Genomic DNA, 12,486 nt, shown 5'->3' with positions numbered 1-12,486 from the left:
GTCGAGAAACGCCGCTCTATGGTAAGCCTCAAGGCCACTGTTATTTTGAGCAAATTCTTTCAGTACAGTCACACACTTGGCCATTCTCTCAGCTGCAGCCTCACTTTTATAAAATATGCTTTTAAAAATCCATCCAAATATCCCTTGCCTCTAAAGTCTTATTTATAGAAAATGTGTGTAATGCATGAGGCCCTTGGTTCAAAGAAAAACCTGTGAAAAGTTATTTCCATTGGACAAAAACTGGCTGAAAGTCTGAAGGCTGTCTAAAGAATAACTTTCTGGCTCCTCTGCTAACTGCGCCAGGCAAAGCTGAAATAATAATAATAATAATAATAATAATAATAATAATAATAATACACAGAACTGGTCCATTCTTTTCAGATATCCTCTTCTTGCTGGACTTGATTTGTAAGAACAGAACATTATTTCTTTGTTTTCAGACTTCGTATATTTGCGATGGGAAACATCTTTTCTCCCAGTAGTCCTACAGCTGTTGGCCCTGGTTGTTCAGCCAACAGCCCTGAGTCCTGTAGCCCACTTGTCACCAGATGTCCAGGAACCAGAACACCCAGCATGGTCTTTGTTGACCAGGGCGACGGTCGATCTGGTATGTGTTTCTGTAAGTTACGTCTCACCATATTGTTTATTGGAGAGACGCTCTTTGTCTGGCTCCTCTGAGGAGACCCATCCAGTATAGTTGAACATCTGGCATAGCTCTCATCCTCCTTGGAGCATGCAAGCCCCACAACCAGGGTAGTGCCTCACTGGGGCTCAAGATAGTGGCTCGCTGGGAATTAACAGACAAGCACACACCTACTGAAAAGAAAAGAGGGCTCCTTCCAAGTTGAGAGGAACCACATATGCTTTTCCTGAATAGTAAAGGAGCCAATTGCTGCAGGGCTACATTTGTTGTGATCCATCATGGAAAATTACTGTCAAGTCCACAAAATCCAAACCCCAATTCTCCTCGCAAAAATTGAGATGGCCAAGGGGCCCATCCAATCATTTATCATCAGCCTGTGGGTGCTACTGTAAACCTCTTCCCCGTGCCCACCACTGACCTGGATAAGCAAGAAATTGTATTTATTTTATTCTATTTATTTCATTATACAAACTCATAGGGCTGCCCATCTTAATTGGATATCTCTGGGCAGCTAACAGTGTACTTGTTCTAGGCATAGATCTAAACATATGAAGAGTTTGGCAATGCTTTGAAGTTGCACATTCCATGGACATTGTCAGACACATTATTCCATATGTTTAGAGCAACATGCATGAGGTTTTGCCAGCAGCATTGGCTACAAGGCTTGACCTTGATCCCACGCATGGCCTTGAAGCCACAAATCCGTTCTCGGTGGCTTGTTTCTTTGCGGAATCAAATCCCACTGTCTCAGTTACTCTTCAATCAGCAGCCCTCCAGAAACCACTCATAAGACAACATTGAGGTCTATATTTTTGACTTGTAGCTGGAGTTTGGCACTACCAACTAGCTACAGAAGTTCTCATTTGGTTTCTGACACCTTAAATCAATGGGCCTGTTTCCACACAGGAACACTACACCCATATTGGTCTAAGCTTACCAGCTGTACTTAGACAAAAGAGGAATAAGAAAAGAATAAATAAATAGGAGTATTCCCACAGTGTATTATAAATATTTGCAAAAGTTGCAGCAGGAACTACTACTGAAATGTCAGCTGCATTAAATGTAGTTAAAGTTAGGTAAATGTACATTGTCCTTTTCATTATTTCAGTGAGGAATCACATCCCTAGCGTGGTGGTCAAAGGTCAAGAAAAAGTTGTATGTCCCAGTTCAGGGGAGAGTAGAGAACCTTGAAAAATAAGTTTTAAAAAAGCTATTTCAAAAAGAGGTAAAGCAGCTTAATGACCTCTGATAAAAATCTAAGCAGGATAAAACCTGGTTAGTCCTTGAATTCCCATTATGGAATTCTAGGGCTATACGGTAGAGTGGGAAGCCAAAATGAAGGCAATGTTCAGCCATTTCTGTACTGTCACCAAGGAAATACATGGATGCATCCGCATAGTGCCCAGGAGTTGAGTTCAACTCCAAAAAAAAAAAAAAAAATAGCCATAAAAGGAATCTTTAAGTAAATTAGGGATCAACCAGGAATTCCAAACAAAAACTCTTTATATTCAAAGGTTTTACAGCAGTCTCTGCAAAGCCTTCTGCTCTCAACAAAACAAATATTCTTGTAAAGTTTGCTGTCTGAGCACACACCTTTTTCAAACACTGAATAGCAAAGAGAAACTGCACAAAATCAATGTGGCTTCCAGACCACAACAATTTCACGGCTTCCTAAAACCTACATGCAATTAAACCAACAGATAGATTTTCCTAAGAGACATTTCTTCCAATGGTGGATGAATTTCACATCCAGGAATCCAAAAGTTTCAGGCAACACATCTTATATGAACTGACAAAAGAATCAAAGACAGGCTGGAATGTTTTATCATACTTTCTAAACGTCCACTTCTGCAAATGGAAAACCAGCCAATGCTCAGATCTTCAGGGAATTATTAAAGACATTTCAAAATATATATGCCAAGAATGCATGAAGCTGGTTCCAGATAAGCAGATCCACAGGCTTGCTTTCAACCCCATGAAATCTCTATGAAATCCCCATGAAACCCCTGTGAAATCAGGGAACAATCCATAGAAGAATGTTGCCACAGGAACACAGCACCATCAGATAACGTTGACTATATGACAAAACAGCCTGAGACAAAATACTCTAAGTCAGCTTGTATTCAGTACTTGTAGCTTGGACTTCTACTGGTACTTGTAGCTCAGTATGGTCCACATGAAGAGAATATGACTCAAAATTCTAAAAGTGACCCGTGGATCCTTTGAGATCTTGATCTACTTCTTCTGCTGGCTTCTAATCAACATGGTCCACTGAAAATAGATGGCTGATTTCAGCAAGAAATCCTTGCTAGTCAGTTGCATACATGGATGGATGGATGGATGGATGGATGGATGGATGGATGGATGGATGGATGGATGGAAGCTATAGTTAAAAGCCATTTCTTTGGATGGTGACATGGTACAACAGAAAGGAGGCTGAATTCAAAATTAGGTAAGTGCTTAGGACACCAATGATGTCACATTCAGCCATCAGAATTTCCATCTCAACTACAGTGCTTCCCAAGCATGGCTCCACATCTCCCATCACATCTCCTATCACAGGCAATTGCCAGTGTTGTTTCCTATGAGCGGGGTGAACCTGAGTCTTCTAGAGGTCTCTGAAGTACAGGTCTTGACACACCTCAGCATGGATGTGCTACAAGTTCCCCATCTTTATGGCACCCCAACAACATCCAGGGACCCACAGTCAGGTTCCAGGGTTTTCTCCCAAACCTAAGTTTCAACTGTGGCTGGGCAGAGAGAAGGAAAAAACGGGGGGCTGCTAAAATGGGAACGACCCACTGTAAAAATCTGCCTTAATACAGAAGCTGTGCAGCTTTCTTCTCTTCTCATTTTGAAATCAACCATAAGCTGCACCATGTTCATGAAAACAAAGCTCTCTTTCTCTCTAAATCAGGAGAAGCCTGTTTTATGGTGGAACGAATTAATTCTGAGCCACTGATTTGCAGCAAATCCCCATCAAAATTCAATTTTTTTCAGGGTCGAGATGGTTTCTTGGATGCGAAGATCAGTTATTACAAGCCTCTTCCGCGTTGCATATAGATGCTTTCCATTTCCTCTCTTAAAGCAACTTCCCAAACATTTTCAATCACTGGATTAAGCCTACCAATACTTGGTTAATCAAAAAATCTCAGGAAAGAATGATTTTTCGCTACCCGACAGGTACATTGATTTTTTTAAAAAATATATATTTCGAGCCACTGACAGAAATGTTGGGCATCCATCTGTTGTGTGGCACCTATACAGAAGCTAGATATTACTCTTTTATTTCAACCGGAATTAAAACCTGCAATGTTCTGAAGACAAACCTATTATCTGTTATGGAGGTGTTAGCAGAACACCTTCCCCAGGTGATCTGGCCCCATCCACCTTGCCTTCCAGAAATCCTGGAAAGCTGGCTCTGTCCACCACCTTTGGGGAGGATTTAGTTGTCCTGTGAATGGCCCAGAGCTGTGGTTACCATATAGGCCGCTATATAAGTCAAATAAATAAATAAATAATCACCTGCCTTGAGCGCTCGCCAGAGAAGAAAGGCGGGGTATAAATCAAATAAAGAATGAGAACTGAATAAATAATCCACAGGAAAGATCTGACTCCTGATTTTTGATACTACTAAGAGTCCAAAAGGACTTTATAGTTCCAAAGTCCTTTTGGACTTAGGAGTATCAAAAAATCAGGAGTCGGATGGCCCTTTTTCCAACTAACAAATGTTATTAAAAGGCATACGCTTTCGTGAGTTGCAACCCACTTCATCAGATGCATCAGTCTGGTAATATCAGTCTAGGTCAGTGTTTCTCAACCTTGGCAACTTTTAAGATGTGTGGACTTCAACTCCCAGAATTCCCCAGCCAGCTGTGCTGGCTGGGGAATTCTGGGAGTTCAAGTCCACATATCTTAGAGTTGCCAAGGTTGAGAAACACTGGTCTACGTAGGGATACAAAGCCCTAGGATCTGTCTATTGATCCCCAAGGCTAATGGCGATCCTCAGTCCAAATGCAAGCCCAATGAAAATTAGTAAAATGTTAATTCTTGGTACATGAGAGAACCTGCTGTTGTTGTTATTTTCCTTGTGATAGCCTTTTTTGCCCCCTCTAGTTCCCAAGCTCAGTCTAAAAAAGGGGGGGGGAAGTATTGTTATTTTTTTAATATTTTGTATTAATTATTTTTAATCATGAGATACCGAAAACCGCCACAGCCGCAGAAGAGTTAAAAGAAAAAAAGGATGCATGGTGATGATACAGTGAAAAAAAACCAACTTAGATATATTACAGTTATTAAACCAAAGGCGAGGAAGACAAAATGGGAGAAAGGCGGCTAATTAACCCGAGAAAAGATAGGAGAAGTCCCCTATCCCAAAATGTATGGCTAGCTGCTTAAATATAACATGGATCAGAGCCATGTTCAGAGTCAGTGATTTGTAATTGAAAACTCCTGGCTGTGCCAAAGGGCTGAAAGAGGAAACCTGAAATGCTGAGATGAAGATCTGGCCAAGAAATCAAACCCACACCCCACTCTGAATGGGAGGGGGGCTACATAAAACTCCTCCCAAGTGTCCATGTTGTTTGCAGTGAACCCACACAACATATAAGCAATTGAGAGAATTCACAGACGGAGGGCTGGAATGATCGAGAAACGATTGAAAAAGCCAAGGAGGTCTGAGTTAACTAAGCAAAGGGCAGAGAAGACCAGGCCAAGCAATAAATATGGGGAAAGGTCATGACTTTACAGGTGGATGGAATCGTATCTCAGAGAAATGAGAACCGTGGAGTGAAAAGTCAAGGCAGAAGACGAAAGCTGGAGGTGAAAATGTCTGGGTATTCAATGGAGTGGTTTGGGGGAATCCACAGAGGAGAGAGGGTGGAATTTGATCTAGTTGCACTCCATTGTGTCTTTAAAAGAACAGATTCTTCGGAGCACCATTTGATTTTAATTCTCATTTCAGGACAAAGGAGAGGAAAGAAGGACACAGCTGTTAGAAGAGATATCCCCCCCCCCCATTTGGATGACATATCTCCATTTCAGAAAAGATGTTGACAAAAGTTAGCTATTATAATAGCTTGGTTCTACCTCAGTCCATCAATTCCTAGGCAACCAATCTCTCAGATAGTCCTTCTTGGAGGAGTTGTGAGGTTTGTGGACAATGCCAAGAAAGCGAAATAAATGTTGCATTGTTGTTGGGAGGAGGAGGAAAAGTGATGTTGGTCAGTTTCCCTCATATTCTTGCCAGGTTAGAACCTTGGATCTTGCAATCAGGTCAAGAAAAGAGATCATCTGCATAGCGTAGTCAAGCCATGGAATACAGCCCCACAAAATGTAAGCGACAACTTGGAGTGAATCAATAAAGGGTTCAATGGTTACATGGAAGATCATAGTTATAACTCAAGATGTCCATATATTATTTCACAAATTTAGTTGGTTTGAAGCACAAGCAGAAGGGTGCTAAAATGGTATGTGGGAATGACCTTGGGAGATAGGGGGAAGAGCCACCACCAGGGGAATGGTCGGAGAAGCAGCAGCTGAGCCCGCAGAAGGAATGTGGACATGGCAAATGTCTTAGAAGAGACCCTCCCTAGTTTCTTGGGCTGTAAAGACAACAGGGGAGAATTGAACTTTCAGCCTTGCAAGATTCTGTTAATGTAGCCTTACAATAAAATAGAATTAGCTCATCTGACTGTGCTTCCTGTCTGGACTACCTCACAAGGCTGGCAAGTTTGTGTCTAATTGAGTTTTGTTGGTTCCAGCTTGGTTCTACTTAGGTTCTCAAGACCGCTGTTCTTATCCAGCAAGGAAATGAATGTACAATCCTACAACCATTGTACATTGTCCTGGAACTCAACTAGCAACCAGGCATTCTATGCACTGTGATAAATTTCTGCCCTGCAGGGACACATCGTTACATCTGGCGAGCAACAACAGTTCCCGTCTATTTTTGCAGCTCTTTCTAAATACTTTTATTTGCTTTAATTATTCCATCCCCTTCCAGTTTAGCATCCCACTGGGTCTTATTTATCAAATGGTGAATGATCAGACAGTTCTTGTCCTGCATCTAATAAAACTTCAAGTGTTTCTAAAACAATGGATAATTCATCTTAATTTTGAAAAACCACCACCCCCCTTCCAAAGAGCACTGATCTTTAAATGTATTTTCAGAAGCATGTTAACCAAACTGTCTAAGCTCAAACTGCATATGATCCAAAGTGTCAGTCCTGAAAAATGAGTTCTGCCATAAATGAAAAAAAAAAACATTAAAAATATAACCGCAAGGAAATGACCTAATGGAGAAAGGCAGATTGAGTTAATTTGTTATTAATTAACTGCCCCAAGCAAAATCCATAGGGGGAAGTGACACAACACTACGATTCCAATTAACAGAGTTCTTTCCCCTTGATAAATTATATTAACCATGGAGAATGTTCCAAATAAAAGAAAAACCTGGTGTTCTCTGGATGCTAGCAGGAGCCCTCAAAATATTTCAGCTAATAAATTAAATGATTGCCTAAATGTATGTACTGGGAGATCATACAGAATGTGGATAAACACAGTAGATTTTCCAGGGTCCAGTGCAAGCCCATTTCCCTCTTTTGATGATTTGGTGTATAAACTATTCATCTAGGGCATAATTGGGTCATGACCCCCAACTGGGTAGCCGCTGAACCCATGATGGGTTGCACCATAACTATTTTCTTTAAGATGTTTTTAATAAGGAAGAAGAGTGAACGGGAAGGGGAGACAGAAGGGAGCTGTGTTCACTTGAAACTCTTTAAAAAAAAAAGCATGAAGAACTTTTTAATGCCCTGGACAAATATTCAGACAGCCCAAGAGCTGAAGTGTGCCTCTTCTCTTTTCTGCAAAACACCTAAGCCAAAAGCAAGAGTTTGATAATAAGGTATAAAAGGGATGGAGCAGAAAGTACCACTTACGTTCGTATTGCAGAGTCTGTACTGCTTGTAGGCCCCCGTGCACACAATGGCTGCAGCCTGCTGGGTGGACATCTGCCCTTGGACTGGTTGATGCCTGCTCCGTTCTGTCCCCTGGAACAAACTTTGAGATGCTGCTGGGAAGGCTTGTAAATGGGGCGCCGGCTGTTGATAGAAAGTGCTGCTTGCGCCCTGGGACCTGGGTGGAGATTGGTGGTCATCTTGGTAAGCACCTCCGTGGTGATGGGAAGGACTACCTGGATGGACATAAGTGGGGGCAGCACCCACCCCCTGTTGGTTGGATGAGGGCTGCATGGACTGACGCTGCTTTCGTGGCCTGTGTGGCGATTGTCCCGTATCAGTCTGCAGTGGGAGTATATAGGGAACTTTTCCATAGCCATATTTCCCAGGTCCAATAGGGTTTTTATTTCGGCCTCTGAGGACAGAGAGAGGGGAAGAAAGTGGGTCAGTCACCATGTTTTAAAACAAGCAATCAGTAGTTCCAGATTCGATCGGCCAAGCACCAGGCCAGCCAGGCCAGTAGGCTTCACTGCTTACTCCCCTATAGCTTAGCATGATGGATGAACCCAGTCATAGCAAGCATGCAAGAATTCAGAAGTATAGAAGGTGTTAAGCATTGACCATGACTCAATTATAACAGCAGGTTTCTTCTCATAAGAAAGACCACTCTTGAAAAGAGTACTGTAGTTAGGAGACTGGGAGGGACAGTAGAGGAAAGTTTTCCTGTGCCTTCCAGACAACATTTATCCACAGAGAATACCAGTGAGAGGGAGTGGGGGGAGGAAGAACCATTTGCTATCATCAAAAACCAAGCTACTGTTTAACAGATAACACATGTTGAAAAGTAAGCATGCACCAGATACAACCACAACGACGTCTCACGAGACTGTCAGACTTGCTGGGCTTATCTGAAATAGAAATACTATCTCCCTGATAAAAAATGTAAAAGCTGCTGGTATCTCTCACCCACCCACCCCGAGGCCTCCACAAAACTATGTATATGAGATATATACTGTATAAGGCTAAGATCCTCTGGGACTTCCAGATCCAGACAGACAGGCAGGTACTGGCCAGTCAACCAGACATTGTGGTAGTAGACAAGGACCAGAAGACAGTGGTAGTGATAGATGTAGCAGTGCCAAGTGACGGCACCATCAGGAAGAAGGAGTATGAGAAGTTGGAGAAGTACCAGGGTCTGAAGGAAGAACTGGAGAGGATGTGGAAAGTCAAGGCCAAAGTGGTCCCAGTGGTGGTCAGAGCACTCGGGGCTGTGACTCCTAAGCTGGGAGAGGGGCTCCAACAGATCCCAGAAGCAACATCAGAGCTCTCTGTGCAGAAGAGCGCAGGGCTAGGAACAGCTCAGATCCTGCACAGAACCCTCAAACTCCCAGGCACAGAGCACCCATAGGGTGAGAGGGGAGATAGATAGATAGATAGATAGATAGATAGATAGATAGATAGATAGATAGATAGATAGATAGATAGATAGATAGACAGACAGACAGACAGACAGACAGACAGACAGACAGACAGACAGACAGACAGACAGATTCCCTAGGTGCCAGGAGCTACAGTTAATCTCTAATTGAGGTGTCAAGAACTGGAAACCACAGAAATTGTAGTGTCAGCATGAGATTAACGGTTGTGAGCCAGGAAAGACAATTTATCTAGTGAGGAAAAGAAGCAATTGTCATCATGGACCCTCCAGGGCTCAGATTTGTCATCGTGGACCCTCCAGGGCTCAGATTTTCAGTCTCTCTCTCTCTCTCTCTCTCTCTCTCTCTGAAAGAAGGACACATTTTGTAATGAAGAAATAGCCCTAATAACACACACAGATTATGAAAAATGGTATGGTTAGAAAAAAAGTTTCAATAGCCATCAGTGCAACTTGTGGGAGTATCACACAATATTTTTTGTGTGCATCTGTGTCATGCAGGATTCTGGGTAACATCAGCTTCCTCACATCTTCGTGTATAAAGCTCATTAAAAATATTGATTCAGTTAGATCCCCTCCCGTGTAAGTGTCAGACGCTTACTAGTTTTGAAATCCTGACTGTGTTATGATTATCTTAAAAAATGCCATTAAAAATATTCAAGGTATCTGATGGCTTGGTTCTTGATAGCACAAGTATAATGCAGTTAGTGCTGTGCACTGCAAATTTCTCCTGTAAGCTTCAGGAAGTGATTGCTCTCCCCCTCAACAAAACCAACTAGATTGGAAAGAGTTCACATACACAGAGTGTTATACAGTACTTGCTCTGGAGGGGAGTACTTGGGTCAAATAATTTTATCTCAGACCATATCCATGGTCCAATAAGAATGCTGTGAATTCTTGTGTCAGAACTGACCCTGTGGTCCTCTAAATATTTCTGAACAACTCATAGCAAGCCTTATCTTCCTTTCTTCTCCCTGGTTTGCTGGGTTGATCATATCTGCAGAACCACACTCATGTTTTTACAGTTCACCCAGAATTACACTCCCCGCACATACATCACACAATGGAGGGCCTTGCTCCTTGACTGTGCTTAAATGAACGGTGATGGGGAAAGAAAATATTCAAGAGCTTCAAAAGAAGTTAAAACAAGAAAGGGATAAAACTGCCATGAGGACAAAGATCAAAAGATGCTCTGTCCAAAAACAGTCGAGGAATCAACATTTCAAATTTCAGAATCTTGCTTTTATCTATCAGCAGATTTTAATGCGCCAGTAAAGAATTTATTTGTGTAGCACACCGTATTGTTTTTTTCTTTTCACAGGCAGTGGTCTCCTAGAAATGTTATAGTTGGGTTTCGGTTTGGTTGTGGGTGTGGGTGTGGGTGGGTGTTTTAACAGAAGATTTCAAAAAGATAAAGCACAGCTGATTTAAGGACAGTTTCCCCAAATGATTTATAATGGATCTGAATATCTCCTTGGTTTCTCCTGTTAGCTCTTCCATGGCTAGTACAGTGGAACTTCCTGTTCTTCGAAATTTACCTACCCTAATCCCGCTCAGTTTCTTGGTTATCAATATCTTTTTATTGTACACATGAATTCTTTGAGATTTGTGCTGCTTTCTTTACTTTCTTTAGTTTTCAGTGTGGTATGCTGGGCATTCAGAAGTCTTTGTTTAAAAAAATAATAATGAACTATTTTATTTCACTCTCATCGCAAAGACCACTATCAAGTGCAGACATTAGGAAAGAGTAGAATAGAAAAACGGGGGGGGGGGGCTGTATAAATAATTAAATGGGGAGAATATAAACAGAAACAATATGATCAATGCTGTTTATTAGCCATGTGGATCAGATTTGGACAAATCTCAGATCCTGAATCAAACTGGGCCACTTCAGAAGAACTCATTCGGACCCTCTGGTGCCTGGAGAACAACAAAGCCTTGAGGCAGCCAAAAGACCCAGATGTGCAAATAAGAAAAAGCCGGGGTCTACCTAATCATAAATCCAAATGGGTGTGGGTTAATACCAGAAGCTGAACCAAAATTAAATAATGCATGTTGTGGCTCTGTGCTTCTGTGAAACAGGCTGATGAGCTTGCAAAATGCTTTTACATTCATTTTGATTTTGGCCTCTAGTTGGGGCTGAATGAGCAAGAATATTTCTTCATCAGTCGCTCATGCTGACCAGGATTTAGGGAACCCTGGACAATATACTTGTGGAGGACCCAAAAATATAGCCTAGGAGCTTCCCTAACCCACCACCTAATCAACTTTCCTTTTTTTTTTCTGTCCTAACCTTGAGTATCTGTAGAGGAGGAAGGAAAAGCACTGTAGGCTGTTTCTTTGGAGGGGAGGATTAATATGGAGATTTTCCAGGTTGTGGATCTCTTGACCTACGCTTGGTAACCCAACCCTTCTGAGCTGAACATTTGCAATATCAGCTTGTGTCCTTTTCTTTCCCCCAGACTGCCTAAATGCAACATCCTTCTAGGTCACCGTGAAGAACCAGCTGGTCATCAATCTTTTTATGTTAAAAGGGTCCTCCACCCCACCCCACCCCACCATCTTGTCCTGGAACATTTTCTGGTTTCATTCCTCTTACTCCATGGGAATGGCCTGACTTTTAATTTCAGCCATTTCTCCCTTGGCCCAAGGGAAGTCTATTAACAAGGAGAATTGTCCTGCTCCCCCCAAATTTCTCAAAGCATCTGTTCACATCACTCTCCCAGAGTTGCTAACACATTTCTTACTAATTGTAGTGACCATCAAATCCCAGATTATTTGCAGAGAACTTGGAGAGCAAATCCCCCTGAAACCCTGTAAGAAACGCCAAAACTTGCTGCTTTTCTACCCTGCCACTGACAGTTTCAAAGTTAGAAATTTTGCAGAGGTTAATTCTGTGTGTTCCCTTCTCCGCTCTGTCTGCATCACTCTATTGGCCACCTCCAACAAAACATCTTTGACTGCCCTGATGGGTACCTCTCTTTCCCCATCTTCCAACAGATTTCAAGCTTCTGGTCCTTTACAACTTATTGTTCCATCTTACAAGATGCAGCCTTTGCAAATGTCCACCATTTCCCTCTCCCAGAGGATCACATCAGCATTTCAAACATGTATCACAGTGAATAAAATGTTAAGGCCCTTGTTGGGTGTGTCTGGGTGTCTGTGTGTGTGTGTTCAAAGGAGTCAACGCTGCGTTTAAATTTCTGGTGTTCTATGACAGCAACCCAGAGGGGTGAAGTTTGGACTCAGTAATTCAAAGAGCATTTCAAAAATTCTGCCTGGTTGGGGGTTTTTTTGCGGGGTGGGGGGTGTTTAAGAATAAGGTAACCTGGGTTTAATTTTGCCTATTTGATACAAGGATATACAATTATGCATCCTGGCGCTGTCAAAATCAACTATGCAAAACCAATGATTTTAACAGCAAACAGGGTGAATGACTTTTGATCAGT

General features: G+C 42.1%; 1 protein-coding gene across 1 annotated transcript in view; it reads right to left on the bottom strand.

Annotated features, from left to right (window-relative positions):
• The window catches only part of THSD4 (thrombospondin type 1 domain containing 4), a 190,670-nt gene that overhangs the window by 150,156 nt on the left and 28,028 nt on the right, over window positions 1-12,486 (bottom strand). Inside the window, exon 5 of the mRNA XM_088148354.1 lies at window positions 7,585-8,017. Within this exon, the coding sequence (XP_088004480.1) occupies window positions 7,585-8,017 (433 nt within the window). The remainder of the gene's footprint in view (window positions 1-7,584; window positions 8,018-12,486) is intronic.

Source organism: Python bivittatus, unplaced genomic scaffold (genome assembly GCF_059951505.1).
Source record: "Python bivittatus isolate LINGU-HERP-01145 unplaced genomic scaffold, Pbiv_v1 ctg000530_np1212, whole genome shotgun sequence".
Taxonomy (NCBI): Eukaryota; Metazoa; Chordata; class Lepidosauria; order Squamata; family Pythonidae; genus Python; species Python bivittatus.
Note: the sequence above shows the minus strand (reverse complement) of the source record. Positions and strands in the feature narration are given on the sequence as shown.